General features: G+C 38.3%; 1 protein-coding gene across 1 annotated transcript in view; it reads right to left on the bottom strand.

Annotated features, from left to right (window-relative positions):
• SLIT3 (slit guidance ligand 3) overlaps positions 1-16,750 on the bottom strand; it is a 538,785-nt gene that overhangs the window by 200,869 nt on the left and 321,166 nt on the right. Inside the window, exon 7 of the mRNA XM_063120567.1 lies at positions 1,111-1,182. Within this exon, the coding sequence (XP_062976637.1) occupies positions 1,111-1,182 (72 nt within the window). The remainder of the gene's footprint in view (positions 1-1,110; positions 1,183-16,750) is intronic.

The following is a 16,750-nucleotide window of genomic DNA, read 5'->3' on the forward strand; positions in this document are numbered from 1 at the left end:
TCACCACCTCCAGGAGGTTCTTGTCAGGAACCTCCACAGTTTTAAAGTTGGTTCAGGTATGAATTCAGTAAGTGGTTTAGGCAAACTACTCTCACAAACCCAGCCCTCCATCATGTTGGAAAGATTACTGAGAAAATGCATGTGAAGTGTTCTGAACACTCTAAAGCATTGAGGCCTTTGTTCCTGCCAGCAGCAACATCCTCTGAGTAGAGTTCTGCTTGCAGAAATGTTCCTGTCAGCAAAAGTGGGGAGGAGGGGGCAATTTTCACCAACCTCACCCTCCCCTGCAATCCATGATGCCTGCTGAAAGTCTGCTTTGGAAGTTTGGGGGACCATCAAGAACAGTGCAGAAGGGCTTCAAGAGGTGGAGGAAAAGATGAAAATTGCAGCTGCCTTCATAATTGTGCAAGTGGGATCCTGCATTGGAAAAAAAAGTCTTCCTTGGATCCCACCCTGTTGTCTTTGGCAGAATTAATACTATATTGTACAACCCTGTAGCCAAGGCTTCCTCCCAGTTTAATTCTCTTACTGAAGATCCTCTATGCAACTACTCCAAACCCCCAGATCCTCCAAATATTCAGGAACAGTATACTTCCATATTATGCTGCTCAAGCTAATGTCCTGAGCCCCATGCCATTTCTCTTCCCCCTGGAAATATTCAGTGCTCAGTGAAGAAGTCCATCCATAACTACTCATATTGTGACATCGCTATTCCTGGTCTCCCCATCAACTTCATTCCACTTCCATTTCAGGCTGTTCCCACAACCCTGTTCAGACAATATGCTAAGTCACGGTGGTTAAGCATTTGAAGTTAAACATTATGACTTAGCATGTCATGGGAATCATGACCTAGCATGTCGTGTGAACCATTACTAATTATGGTGGCTACATAACCATGGCTTAAACATGCTTACTAACCATTTGCTGCAAAACGGTTAGCAGCCTAACCATGGCTTAGTGTGATGTATGAACAGGCTCATACTGAAATAAAAGGGAAACATGAACTATTCTGTTCCATTCATTTGCAATGTGTAAAATAACAAGTACAACAAGATCGGAACACTCAGTGTGTTAATTCAAGCATTCAGTATTTCAGACTGGAGTACTTACAGGGTCCTGATCTTTGGCATATGATTGAAGCTGGTGAGAGGGATGCGTGTGATGTTGTTGTTATTGAGGGTACTATAAAAAAAGAAAAACAAACACAGATGGATTCAATCAGCTGCAGTATTTTGACAGTGCTATTTATGGAATCACCCATAATCTGTGGAAAAAAACATACCATATGAAGAATTTGAACATAGTCAGAAATGCATTTGTATTGTAAATATCAATAACTACATACAGACAGACATAAAATACTAGCTCAGCATACCAAGATAAAAAGCATGCCGCTAATTTAGATTAAAATGAAAGTCTCCTTTTGGTATCTTCTAAATGGACAATTTGGTAGTATGCAGGTGAAAGTAATGTTTATGTGCCTTCTTAACAGATAATATTAAATACAGTCGCCAGAAGGGGCAACTCTATATAAAACTTGCAGTGTGCCAAAGCAGCATCTTAAGTGAATACATAAATGAATACCTGACCTATTCAGTCATCATACATGAGGGTTGAATAATGGAGACAGCTGGGTTCACAGTAGTGGGTAGCTGCTAACTAGACAGCAACAGCCCCCCCCTTTAAAACAACATTACTTTGTCCTCCCATCTCTTTATGCTATAGACAGAGCCAGGAGCACCGAGTCGTCTCGCTCCTTCCATTCCAAATTGGGATGGTTCCCTATTTGAACTGACCAGTGAGTACTTTGTATGTGATCTGGTGAGAAATGAATTTTAGAAAGGGGGATTATTTGAGGCTAGGATTTGGAACAGAACATGAATTGGCAGGGAGAGGATAATGAATCTATAAACAGAGAAAGTATTTTCAGTACATATTGAATCTATACGCTGAACATATGAGTAAAGGAGTTTATGCCCTTGAGTGAGTCACTTGACTCTCAGCCATAATCAGAGGCAGCACGCGTCCCAATAGCAGTTGCTGGAAAGGGAGAAGATGGGTACCATCACACATATGTCCAGCTTGTGGGCTTCCCATAGGGATCTGGTTGGCCACTATAAGAACATAATGCTGGACTAGATAGGCCTTTGGTCTCATCCAGCAGGGCTCTTCTAATGTAGTGTGACTTCTGTAATGTGACTACTGCAGAGGCAAATAAGGGGAAGGAAAGAGTGTTTTAGTGTTTGAAGCTCACAGCCTTTATTCATTTATTTATTACATTTCTATACCGCCCAATAGCCGAAGCTCTCTGGGCGGTTCACAAAAATTAAAATCATAGTAAGACATAGTAAGACTCTCTTCTCCTCAGGGTCACTTTGAAGATGTAGCTAGCTGCTCCATTTCCCCCACATGCAACTTATTCAAAAGGAAGCACAGGTGACCCAACCTAGATTGGGACCTTAGCAGGGGGCTAGGGTCCCTTTAAGACTTTGTCCCCACTGTGGTCCCAATCTGCAGTTCGCAGACATGGGCAATTCCCTCATTACCATCTAGTTCAGCATTCTCCTTCCAACAGTGGCCAGCCAAATGTCTCCAGAAAGTTTGGTAGGATGGGTGAGGCTCATAGCACCCCAGTATTTGGAAGCATCAGCTGCCCCTGGTTGGCATGACCAAAACTTAGAAAGGTTTTCAAATGACCATATTTCTGAAGTAGCTAGAAAAGCTGACTTCTTTTTAAGAGTAAAATATTTTTTACAGAAAGTTGGTACAGGTAGGTTAGCCTTGATCTTGATGTCGACCAGTTATTCACACCAATATGCATTTGCATTTTGATATAGTGGAACCATCTACTAGGAATTGCTTAGTTCATGCAAACCATATTATTATTATTATTATTATTATTATTATTATTATTATTATTAGTAGTAGTAGTAGTAGTAGTATCCTGTCTTCTGCCCAATACTGGGCCTCAAGGCGGCCTTACAAAGTTTAAAACGTACGTTGTAAAACCTAGGAAAAGAAATGTACCAACAAAATAATAATCCTAGGTTGACTGCATCTGAGATTAGAATTTCTAGGGACACAGAACCCACTTTCATAGATGGATCTGTAAATGGATCCAATAAAGACGATATCAGGTTCATTCAACTACTTGGTATTATAAAACTATACAGGGAGAATGTATTATATGCACAAGGCCAAGAAATCCGTGCTCTACAAATCCATGGACTTTATATTTAGGAAACATTATTTGCAAAGGAGAAAAATCAAACAGATGATGCTTCGCTCCTGGTTATCACTGAACATCAGATCAAATTGGTGCTGTATTCTAGATCAGGTTAGTGATTGTCCTTTGTATTGCCTCTCTGTACAGTCTCCAATAGGAGGAGGAAACTCCTCATCCCAGCACACAGGGGACTCTCCTTCCTCTTCTGAGAAGGTCCCATCTGACTCAGACTTTGACAGCTTGCAGATGCATTAAGGTGGATACCTCCATTGAGCAGGTTGTTGGACTTACAGACCCCTTTCAACTCTACTATTCTATGATCCTAACAAACACCAAAGACAGGGAATGCTGGCCAGGTTGCCTTGGCAACAGGGATGTTACATGCACACACACCAATTCAAAGTGAAGTAGCCCTAAGTGTCAAAGCATTCTACAAGTCCATGAACAAGAGTGAAAAACAAATCAACTGTGGTAAAGTTTTCTTCATGTGCATTTAGCACTTCTAAAAAGCCCACTTAAGGCCTCAGAAGCATTCAAGTGCAAAATTTTAACACTAGTTCTCTTCACTACAGTAAGAATGACTTGATTAAAAAAAATCCCCAAATAATCTACACTAGTGAAAAAGGAAAGGTTCAAACTGAATTATTTACAACAATCCCTGGATAAACATTCTTTTTGACTAACACTGAGTGACATTCAAACCAATTCTAAATTATATCTTAAAAATGCAAAGAATTTAGCCAACCACACAAAATCTAATCTTAGTTATTTCTCCCCCAATGTGGACTCAGTAGTTGTAATGCATGTCAACACAAATGACGTGGAAAAATGTAGTTGTGTTGTCATATGTAGGAAGTTGAAACCAGGACCTTCAAAGTAGCCTTCTCTGAAATGCTACCTTTCCCATGCGCTCGACCAACTAGATAGGCGAAGCTTCAAGGTCTCAATATGTGGATGAGTCAGTAGCATAGGATGGAGGGATTTAGATTTCTAGACACTATGGAAAATTCTAGGACAAGTTGGACATGTACAAAAGAGGCAGGCTCCACTTGAACCAGAATGTTGTCATTTAATATCACCTTTTAAACTGATCCCAGGTTGAAAGCCAACCTTCCATTTTTAATTTCTTTAACCAGGGGCATTACTGAGTATTAAAAATATTTGGGGACATGGGCCCATAGGTCAGCTGTAAGAGAAACAATTGCATAAAGTTTGTATATGCTAATTAATATGAACAGATGTGAATTCAGAAATAAAAGTATAATTAAATACATGTCACCATAATGGGAAACACTGTGACCTTGACATTCAAAATAAGCTAGACGGTCCTTGCATTTTTCCTTTGACTGCATTAACAATCAAATAACTAGCATTTCAGACGTACTGTCTGCATTGAGGACTTTCATTTCACAGGTGGTTACTTTCTATACTCTAGTACTAGGAACATGCTATTGTCCCCCAGATCAGAACACTCAGGGTGATTTTAAGATCGAAAATGAAATCATAGAGACATCAAAACAAAGAAATGTTGAAGAAAGGGGTGATTTCAATTACCCACTCATTGACTGGATAAATGTATGTTCCAGTCACAATAAAGCGGTTAAATATCTTGCTGCCCTAAACAACTGTGCCTGAGGACAGCTGGTCTTGGAGCCAACCAGAGGAGAGGTGATCCTGGATTTAATTCTAAGTTGTGTCACCCAGAACCTAGTGTGAGAAATGAGTGTCATTGAACCAACTGGAAAACAGTGATCACAGTGCTATCAGATTAAATATTATGTGGAAAATTGTCAAGGAAGTCCAGTCACATTTGACTTCAAAAGAGGTAGTTTTTCTAAAATGAAGGAACTAGTAAAAAGGAAGCTGAAAGGGGGAGTCAAGAGGGTTAATATATTCAAAATGCTTGGAGGTTATTCAAAACCACAATCATGGAAGGTCAGCTAGAATATATCACAGGCTAGGAAAGGTAGCACCAAGCACAAGAGGTCATCAGCATGGATAACGAGCAGTGTCAAAGAAGAAGTTAGAAAAAAGGCTTCCTTTACAAAATAGAAGTCTTGCACAAATGAGTACAAAAAGGAGCACAAATTTACATAAAAGAGATGCAAACAGACAGTAAGAGCTGAAAAAAGGATTTTGAGGCACATATTGCTAACATCAAGGCCAAGAATAAAAAAAAATCTTTAAATATATTAGAAGCTAGGGAGGCAGTTGAACCATTGGATAACAGCGGAGTTAAAGGAGTACTAAAGGAGGATAAGGAGATTACAGAGAAGCAGAATGAATTCTTTTCACCTTTCTCCACTATCAGAGTCAGTGTGCTGTGTAATACTATTTTCTGGAGAATACAAATGAAAGTGTACTGTTGAATTCATGTCTTACTTGTGGGCTTCCTATAGGCATTTGGTTCTCTATTATGGGAACATAGTATTGAATTAGATATGCTTTTTGGTTTGATCCAGCACGGTGTTTCTATATTCTATGTGGTAAGCCATTAAAACACTTCCCCCACTAAACACGTAACGTAGCTTCTATTACTCATAGGAATTAAGTATGCAGGACAACAGCTATTCTCCCTTGAGTAAATATAGCTTTCAATCTTACATACTCTGGAAAGTGGGCTTGGCTGCCAAACTAAAAATGGCAGTGAAAGTGTCAGCATTTTCATTAATGCTTTAAAGGGGCATTATTAGCCCATGTGTACTATTAGTTCAGTGGGCAGAGCACTATCTTGTAACATTAAAATGAGGGAGAATGCCACAGAGAATGTATTAAAGGACAAACATCTTGCAAATTGGCTATGCAACATATATGGAGTAGTATGCAAAACTGTAACGGTCATCTTTCCCTACGTCTTTTCAGCATCATAGATCCAGCTATTTCGCATAATGGATTTTTGCTTAACTAATTACCACAGCTTGCATCCACACCTATATGTATTGTTTGTATTTCCATATCATTATAGATTGCTCATATTAATAAATATAGAATTTACTGGAAAGTATTATCTTTAGCATATATTCCATAAATTATGCCATCAGGACATATTTATACTCAGATAAAGAAAGGGATGTAACGGAAAGTATTGGTTACATGTAATGGCTGGCAGTTAGACATGAGACAACATGCGTGACAAGCCATTTCCAAAAACACCACTTCAAGAAGAGTTTCTCGGCAGATTATCTTCTGCTGTGTTGTTGGAATAGTTCTATGTATGGTGCAGCTACGGCTTTGAAGGTAGTCGGTGCACATTTAGCTGCCCTAAAGCTGAGAGTTCAGTACTGCATTTGGAGAAACCTAGTATTCAGGGAAACAGAGCTTGACACTCATAGGCTGCAGGCCTATACATACTTACATGCGTGTAAGTCTATTTTAACTCAGTGGAGCTCACTTCTGAGTAGACATGTCTGGTAGTGCACTGATAGGATTACTTTTTACAATATCATTCTGCAAGTGCATGTATGTGGGAAAAGTTATATTTATATCCAAATTGGTTAGATTTTTTTTCCTGGGAAAGAACAGAATCTTTGATTCCTGTTTGCTCCTGCTAATTCCTGGGAAATGTGTATACTTCTTTAACCTATTCTAGTATAAATGTTTGACATGTATAGCCTAACAGGATAACTAAAAGTATAATCATGTGCTTATATGTGCCAAAACATTATGCTGAAAGAGGAAAGTCACTGAAAAGATCCCTTCAGCTCTGAAGGAGAGTAAATTTCAATGCTATTTCAACATAAACTTAAGAGAGAGGAGAAACAAACATAATTCTTGGAATTATGGTCAAAATAAAAATGTAATGTAATATTTTTGTACTCCTCCACAGTAATCCACCCATTGATCAAAAATGTCCCAAAATTACCACCTGGAAACATTACGTACTATTTTTACTTTCTATACATCACTAGGTTGTGTTGAGGATCATGAACAGGGCTTAGTTTTTTCACTACTACAAGTGGCACAATCTTGTGAGAATAACGTATAGTTATACACACACATACACATGTGTCATGTACAAGAGATCCCAAGTTCAATCCTTGAAAACTCCAGTTAAAAGGATTTCAGATAAGAGGACTGGAAAAACCTGCTTGACAGCTGAAGCAACTTCTGAATTGGATGGACCAGTGGCTTGACCAAAGGCAGTTTCATATGTTCAGAGTTCTCCAGATACATGATGTTGCCCATTCAGACATTCTTCTCTAGCAATTTCATGACTAGTTTATTGGATTTGCCCCATTCAAATAGCATTATATATTGTTGCTGCAAAAAAGTGGGTGCAACATCTGCAAACCATTTAAGGCTGTTCCTGCTTGATCTCTGGATGAGAAATAAAACCCTTCCTGTCCCCACACGCCCCAACAAAGCTCAGTAGCAGGAAGGATGGCTTGGGAAGTTGTGAGAGACTGAGGCTTTTGTTGTTGTTTATTCTTCTTAAAGGGGAGAGCTCTTTTCCTCACACTCTCAAGCAAATACTGGCTGCATCAGTTTCTCCAAGCACTGGAAGTTGGGGAAACATCTCAATACATTAGCCCAAAGCCTCTGGATTGGGGTTCTGATATACATTCTATCAAGTTATGAAAGTTGTGTTTAAAAAAAGAAAGAAATCATTACAAACATTGCAAGCCATGATCTTTAAATGTAAATGCAACTAAGCCTTAACTTTCAGCTTGACTACAACTGAGGACCAATATCATCCGGATAAATGTTTTAGATTTTGGAAGTCAAAAGACAATTCCCTACTAGAGAAAAAGGAATGTTGCTCCTTCAGATGGAACAAATTAATGTAAGCTGTATAGCGTTTATGCATGCCCACCCTCTCTCTCCTTGCCCACCCCCCACCCCCAGCACAACTGTGTTGGGATAAAAATCCTAGGTTGAATGTTGTCCATTTGGGTTAAAACTAATACAGAATAATGAATTTTATCATGAATACAACATTAGTAATTATGAAAGAATGAAGTTGCAATCCTAAACTTAACAAATACCTGTAAAAAAGACAAGACTGATTCCCAATAATTGGAGATAAGTATTTAGGGAATAAACTGTCAGAACTACTACACTGAAAGTAGTTATAAGGCACATGGTAGTTCCATTGTTCATACTTCGATTAAGTAACATAACCAATTACAAGCATACGTGAATCATGCAACTGGGGGAGCCTTATGACTTTCTAATAATAAACATTTTACAACATCTTATTGGCATTGGGAATTATTCTGTGGTGGGAATAATGGTCTAGAATTAAATTTTACTACTATGACATCAGGAAAACTCTGATCTAAAGGTAACATTGTTATTTTAATTGCTTGTATTAAACAAGTTGACAGGTGACAATATTAATGGATGTGTAATTTTGTGCTGAGTGAAAAAAGTCTGTGATGAATTTGCGGAGAACACGATTTCACCATACAAAAGTCTATTATCAATCGTCGAACATTCATTCTATGCCACAGCTACTGTGACAGAAATAGGTCTGTTTCCTTGTTGCATGAAGGAAAGATGCACTGCACAAGTCTCAGTCTCAAGGGAAATGGCTATGCGCCAATAAAATATGCATGATGTTTTCTTGTAACATTGGTTTTTGAATGGATATGCATTTTATAGCTCCCTTCTTCTCCAAACCACTGGGTCAGAATTGAAGGGAGACTTTAGTTTGTGAATATAATACAAACCCTGATTTTCGGTTACATTTGATTTCTGAAGTGGATTACCACAAACAACTAATCAAATTGACAAATGATATGGTAGATTAAATTTTTGATTAGTGCTTGTTTAGCTCTAATGAGCATCTAGGATAATTGCCAGGGGGGCCTTGGCCATTTAAGCCTCTAGTTAATAAGCACCAGGCTTCTTTTTGTATGGCATTTAGCTCTGCTACAGGCATCAGCACAATTCTACTGTAAAAGAAATACATAAATCTCATGGGCTACTTCGTGTAAAGGTAATACTCACACCTATGATAATACAGTGCAGAGATAACATGCACGTATGAATTGGTGTAGTCTGTGCACCTAATTGTTCAGATGTGTGCATTATGAGATTACCTGTTATATTTAGAAAAGTGCTTAATGAAAATAACTGCCATTCCTAAAGAAGTGATGGGGGTGTTTTTGAGGCGCAAGGGAGGTTTTTCCTTGCATTTCTTAAAAACAAACAAACACCTATAGTCTTATTCATTTGGCATGCTTGTTTTGATACAGTTTTCAAATACTGTGCCTATAGCTCAATAGTGAGTCGTTTTCTACTTTATGTTTAAATTTAACTTGTTTAAGAAAAAACTGCTAGATTCTTGCTAGTTACAAACATTATTTTACAGCATTATCTGAACAGAATACATCCCTTCATATCTTTAGAAGTAGCCTTTTGTTTCTTAAACTGTAATTGCAGAGTAGAAAGGTCCTGGGTATGTGTGTGTGTTATGTAGTTTTGGGACCACGACACAGACCTTTGAGGTTGACTGATTAGTTACAGCAACAATAGTAGTACTAACAAGTGTAACATTTCCCTCTGTCTCCTTCAATTAGATCACTTCTTTATCAGAGCGCACTTTTCTGGCAGAGGTGTGTGCATGCGTGGGTGTGGAAGTATATCCAGAACACCATGTAATTGACTCTAATGCAACAGTATTATTTTTGTGTCTGAAATACCAGGCTATGTTCCACAAATTTACAATATTCCAAAGACTGAATTAATAACTTGCTTTGTTTGCCTCTTGCCATTTACTGCAAAATGTTAATTTAGTGTACCATAGGAAAAGTAGATTCCCACCCACTACTCCCAATTTAATTATAACAAAATACTAAATGATCTAAAATGAATATGTGCATACCAAACAAATACCCAGCAGTGGTTCTTTACTCAGGTCACACAGTGCACAAGCAGGAAATTCATAGTAAGAATTTGTTTACATTGGTTTTCCTGGAGTTTCTTTCTTATGATAGCAGTGTGAAAGTTTGAGGCCTAAAGAGGCAAGGTAATAAGGTGAGGCCTAGAGGCTGGGGGTTTTCTATTGGAAGAGGTATTCTTGAGAGGAGTAGTTCCATTTCCCAGTTAAGTTTTAATTCCCAAGTTAAGTCCCATTCCTTTAAGACTAAGATAGTACTTTCTATTGGGGGGAGGGTATAAAAAGAGAGAGAGAGAGAGAGAGAGAGAGAGAAATGGGGCTGAGCATGCAGAAGGAGCAGGAAGAAACAGTCTGGAAAAGTCTAAATGCAGCTAAGGTAAAGGAACTTCCATTTTGCAACTTTAATTTTCTTTAAATGCTTTTTGTATCACTCAGCTCTATTGACTAAATACTTTTACATATGATTTGCTTGTTTTAATTTACTACTAAACTGTTGTATTAAGCCACAAATGTCTTGAATGTCACTCACCCCCGGCTACAGCCTAAACCCCATGTTATTTGGAAGGGGAAGGTAAAAGAAGGAAGGGGTGACTCTTAAGGAAGCAAGAGATCCTTAAGGAATTGCTCAGGGAGTGTAGGTCATAGGTGGAACCCTGACAAGCAGTTGGTGGCATAATCAAGAGGTTTCAGGGTTCTGGCCAGTACCTCTGAAAAAAATGGGGTTCACAAGGTTTGTTTCCTACTCGCTCTACACAAAAGTTTAGAGCACCACACAGGTATCTGTGCTGCTGTTTTTGTTAGAGGAGTAGGCATATGGGCAGGTTGGTTCATCAATGTGAACAGCTGCTGACTGTGCAGGAGCTGTCATAAGAAAATAAGAAGAGCCATGTTAGATCATACCAAGAGTCTATATAGTCCAGCATTCTGTTCAGACAGGGGCCAGCCAGCTGTCATCCATTAATATCTTTGAAATTGCATAACTTACTTTGTCTTAGTACCACCTCTTTGGTGGTGATGTAGAATAGCTTTGATGGAAGAATAGACAGGGCAGGGATATCGTGCAGCATCCATGCCAGTATTTGGTACTCACTATGGGAATGGATTTCCTCACATTCCCACCCAAAGCTCATTCACAGTCTGATGCAAAGATTCCAAAGACTGAGCCGACATGGTTCAGTGAGGTGAGAAAAGTAGAAAGTGGGAGGGAAAATTAATGTTTTGAGGGAAATGAATTTTTGAGAAATCCATACAGGAAATGAAGGGGGAAGAGAACATGGACTGGATACAAATTCGTAAAGAAAGATTTTTTCCAGCAATGTGGGACACAAAATTCAGGGCTCCCCTTTTGTAGAATATGAGAAGATTCCTGCTAGGTTGGGCCACCTAATATAGCATTGTTGGTAATAGCAGTAGCCAAGTGCTTCTGGAAGCTCACCAACAGGGCATCAGAGTGATGGCATTTTATTGCAGCTTGGCTATAGTATTTGGTATACAATTGCATAATGTTCCCGACCATTGAGCAGATAATATGTCTATCTTCCATAAATTTGTCTAATCCTTTAAAAACATTCATCTAAGATGATGGCCATCACCACACCTGGCAGCAGGAAATTCCATAATCCAATTCATACCATTCCATTGTGTGAAGAAGCCATTTATAGAATGTAGCTTCCTGGGGCTACCTACATTTGTTTCCTCTTTAGCTCTGCAATGGGGATGTCTAGAGAGGAATAATTAAAAATATTATATACCATGGCACTGCAACTATTTGTTTGTTTGTTTTTAATTCAATTATAGCCATGCCCAAGGCAGCTAATGTTGCCCCAGGACTTGTAATTTGGTTTTTATGCTATCGTGGCTGATGGGAGGGAGCATCTATAGGAAGATAGCGGACAATTTGGATTGATCCAAAAGATGGTGCAATGGGAGTGTTTTGTCAGGATGGGTGGGATTTGTAACACCTCTATTTTGTGGACACCACTAAAAGAAGCAGTAACAGGCTGAAGAAGATAAGGATGTATCCAGAAGGAGGGAACCTACTGCTAATAACTAAAAGGCAGTGTGCACCTTTTCTGTGTTTGCTGCCTTAATGGATAATTTCTGGTAAGAAAAAAGACAGAAGGAGCAGTGGCTACAAACTGAAAATAATATTGTCTGTATCCCCCATTAAATCCAATAAATCAGCCAATGCAAACACACAATAAAAGCCTCATCTGGAAGCACCTTAAACAAAAGTAGCTATCTCCTGTAGTTAAACTTTAGGCTGGATGGATTTCAGCAGTTTTTCTAAGAAAACCATGTGCTCATTTCAAAGTGCTTTTGGAAAGGGGTTTTCTAAAGGGGTTTAAAACACATCTTGTGATAGGTAATGCATAAAATCAATATAAAAACTATACTGGGTGTGTGGAGCTAGCTGTATATGCCTGGGCTATATATTTCATATATTGCTTTTCCCGTAAAATATGTATATACTGTTGGTAGAACTGTACAAATAAAAAGTGAAAGGTTCAAAATAGGGTTTGGGAAATAGGCACGTTGCATTTTACACAGGAGATTTAAAATGACATTACACAAATGCTAGTCAAACAATCAAAACACAAACTGCAAGAAAAATGTACAGCTTGAGGGGGAAATTATATATAAAAATAGAAAAAATGTTCAGGTAACAGCAAAAAGAAAGCAGGGGCATCATTTAGATCAGGAGTGGGCAACTTGTAGACCTCCAGATGTTTTGGTCTACAATTATGTTGGTGAAGGCTGGTGGGAGTTGCAGGTGAAAACATATGGAGGACCACAAGTTACCTATCACTGATGCAGGGTGCAGTGTCCCCCATTTTAGACCACATCAGGCCATTGTACACAACTTCTCCCTATATACTAAATATTGGAGCTGCACAACATCTTGAAATATATCCAATTTAAAGAATATTAAACAAATTCGTTCCATTTCACATTTTCTGGCCTTGAGTCTGTAGAGATTATGATGCCCTCAAGCAGTGTTTTGTTATATCTATTTGTGCTGGAACCTGTAACTTGAAAGTAGTATACTTTATGGTCTGTGAATGTTATTTCCTGTTGATATAAATTAAAATATTAAGATACTCAAAACAATTCCTTATTCATTTTTTCTGACATTGATTACTATGTATTATGACATCAATTCTGAAGAATTAAACTTTAAAATAGGACTAATAGGGAAATATTTCTGCAGATTGGAAACAAAATGCCTGGTGACAATAACATTCGAATCACTAAAAACTTTCCTTAATGGAAGAGCTGTTCCATTTCTCATAGCTGGCCACTGCACCAGGCTCCCTCCTTGTTATACAAACACCACCCGATACAGAAGCCTTGAAAAAGGTCAGTGAGATAAAGATGAGAACAAAAGATCAGGAGAACAGCTCATACAGATGCACAAAATCAAAGCCAAAGTTTGAGCAGGAAAACGGAGAAGAGGCGAAAGGCAGAGATAAGTAAAAATCTGTAAATAGTAAAAAAAAAAAAATGCAGAAAAGTTATCAAAGTTCTTAATGTAATAATATGAACTCCAGCAGCATGATGCCGTTAGTCTCAACTGTTAGAAAAGCACAACATTGTCCCAAGAGGCCTTAGTTTCAGATTTATAGTACTTGAATTCTAATCTGACATCTTAAATTAGCAGTGAAAGTAGTAACAGCGGGATTTTTGTCTCAATATTTGTCCCGATTGCTATATCAATTTGACAGCCTCTGAGTGCTATTTTTAAATAGTGTTAGTGCTAAATGGTCTCCAGGTGTCACGTTAAAATACATGAAAATAAAAACATTCACTTGCTAATTTATTTCCCATCTGCCTCACCTTAGATACATCTATTTTTCTCCAGTCCCATCTTTTTTTCAAAAATGTTGCCAAAATGGTAAGAAAATACTATTTACCTTTTAGGATTATATGAACAAGCAAAGCCTCACATTTAAAGGAAGGTATGTATGGGTGAATACAGGCCTAAGAATACATACTTGCATTAACAATTCATTAATCCATTTAGGTTAAACTCAGTGGGGCTAGCTTTTGAATAAACATGCAGAAGAATGAGCTATTAAAAGAGCAATCCTATGTTCCCTAGACAGTATCTAGGGGGAACATAGGATCTTTTGGTTTTCTGGCTCCAAGTTCAGAGATGGCGCTCCAAGGTGGGAGCCAGGAAACCATGCTCCCTGCCACCTCCCAGGTGAAGTGAACCGCAACTGCTACATCTACATTTTTTGTGAACCGCCCAGAGAGCTCCGGCTATTGGGCGGTATAGAAATGTAATAAATAAAGAAATAAATAAATACATCTCCGTGCTCATAAAACTGAACACGGAGAAGATGAAAAGGGGGCATTCCCTGGGGGAGGGGACAAGACATCTTCCTATGTGCCACACAGCCTTCTGTCCGCCCTCCATTGGATACTTGTAAGTCCCCCAAGTTGCAAATGGTTAAAACTTTCTTGATGACCAATAAACTGTACTGATAAGGATTAAAAAGTGCAACTCACAGGTAGGAATCTTGGAGAAACCTGCAATGGATCTAAATATCAGATTTCTATGAATTTGACCAGTCGAATCTGCAGCAGACCAGCTTTTCTGAGTCATGCTGATTCTGAAGACTTGTGGACCATTTTTATTTTATTTTTTACTTTCCAGAATTGCATGCGAATTTGGTCATACAAAATTATGAAATTTGCCGTAAAATACACTAATGTATATGTCATTTATTAAACAAAAAAACACAATTTTTAGACAACTGATTTATCTTCATCCTCTGTTGTGCAGCACTATTTTTGTGTGTACTCTTGCTCATTGATTTTATGGTGAGCTAAGAAAAATATGAAAAATGTTACATACCAGCAAAAGTCCCATAAATTGTGACAATTTATTTATGTATTTGGTATTTTTCCAAAGCTGGGGTGGGGGGAAATGAATGGATGACAGAGTGGACAACACCTGACAATCCACCAAATACAGATGGACTGGATTAAATACAATCCATACATCCCTACTCACAGCTTCTTGAATTTGGTAAAAATATACAGAAATTAAACACACTTATTGGTAAGCAAATTCCTTTGAAATTATTGGGACTTTCACATTATGAGATATTTAGTGGACCATCTATAGTAGCAACTCGTCACTATTTGTTACGCAAAGCTTACCACTGACAGCCATGAATTCATGTAAACAAATTTACTATAAATTTAGCTCAGAAACAGCAATAATTTTTTAAAATGTGTTAATATCAATGGGCAGCATCCAAGCTGTGGACATTGCTTGTGGAAGGGAATTGGCTGGGCTGGCTGCTCACACAGACAGTCTCCATTGCGTACTGCCCATAGCTTCCTATGCATCATTCTTCCTTAAAGGGTATTCACTCAACTGGATGGTTAACATATCTCTAAGCTGTACATAGCAGGTTCCCTTGCTACATACATACCAACTTCAGAGATGGGATGTTTAGAAGGGAGGAATGGTTAAATCTTCCTCCTGTCCCAATGAGGCCCAAATGTTCTTCCCATGAACATTAAATGGCTCCTAGAAGGGATCTACACTAGTCAAGTCTTACCGTTTTTAACGGTAACGTGTCTTACCATTTTTAAGTGTGGATTTGGTAGTATTTCTCCACATGACGTTCAGTTTGAGAGATTTTATTGTTGTCTGTTCTCCGTTTTTTATTTTGAACGTCTCTGAAATAAGTCCTTCTATTTGGTATGATGTGGCCGATTTCATCGTATTAAATGGGTTTCCTGCAATTCTTAATTAGCCAATCGCATTCCTGGGGACATGTTTATGTAATTTCCGTGCCCAAAGTTGGAGCCTTTTTTCCCCCCAAGCCTCTTTTTTGCAGCCTTTTTTTAGTTTCAGTTTTGAGAGGCTGCTTCCTGGTTTGTTTGCTGGTGGAGAGAAGAGGAAGTGGGAGGGGAAATTGGCAGATGCGGAAAAAGAACAAACGGATTTGTTTTCTTAGTGTGGCCAAAAGGAATGCATTCTCACGGAAAGAGAAAAGTAAGTAAATGTTTTAAAAACTGCTACGTTTTAAATTGTTCAAAAACAAAACGTTCAATGACTGTAAAAACAACGTTTAATGTACTAGTGTAGATCCCCTCCTATTTAAACAAACAAACAAACAAGATGGAAGTACAAATTCAAAATTAAACATATTGCTTACTTTGGCCCATATTTGAACACCATACGAATGAGATGAGAGACTTCAACACAAATTATTTTCCTCTCCCAGATCTGTAGTGCAGAGAGAGTAAATGTACCTGCTTCTATTAGTTGAATATTTTTAAAGCTGACATTTTCTTAGCTTGTACCAAAATTGCTATTGCTTCTTGGTGTTCTAACATCTTTGATCCTTCAAGTGCAATGGAAACTCCATTAAGAACATCCAACATCTATCTCCCACCCCCTTTCATTATTTTTTTCCAGTGAAAATGGAGTAACTGGTGGAGTGGAAGGGTGAAGCCTTTTCATCAACCCTGCTTTAATGAAATGACTCATGCAAGCAGATTTAGAGATTAAAAATAACATCGTGGAAATAGTGGGAATCTTTTGAAGTTACTGGTGGTTTCCTATTTGCTTTTTCTGTAAGAAACACATTCACTCTCATTCCTTGTAGGATCCAATTTAACAATATTAATCCACATCTATGCAAGCACCAGTA

This window comes from Elgaria multicarinata, chromosome 3 (assembly GCF_023053635.1).
Source record: "Elgaria multicarinata webbii isolate HBS135686 ecotype San Diego chromosome 3, rElgMul1.1.pri, whole genome shotgun sequence".
Classification (NCBI taxonomy): Eukaryota; Metazoa; Chordata; class Lepidosauria; order Squamata; family Anguidae; genus Elgaria; species Elgaria multicarinata.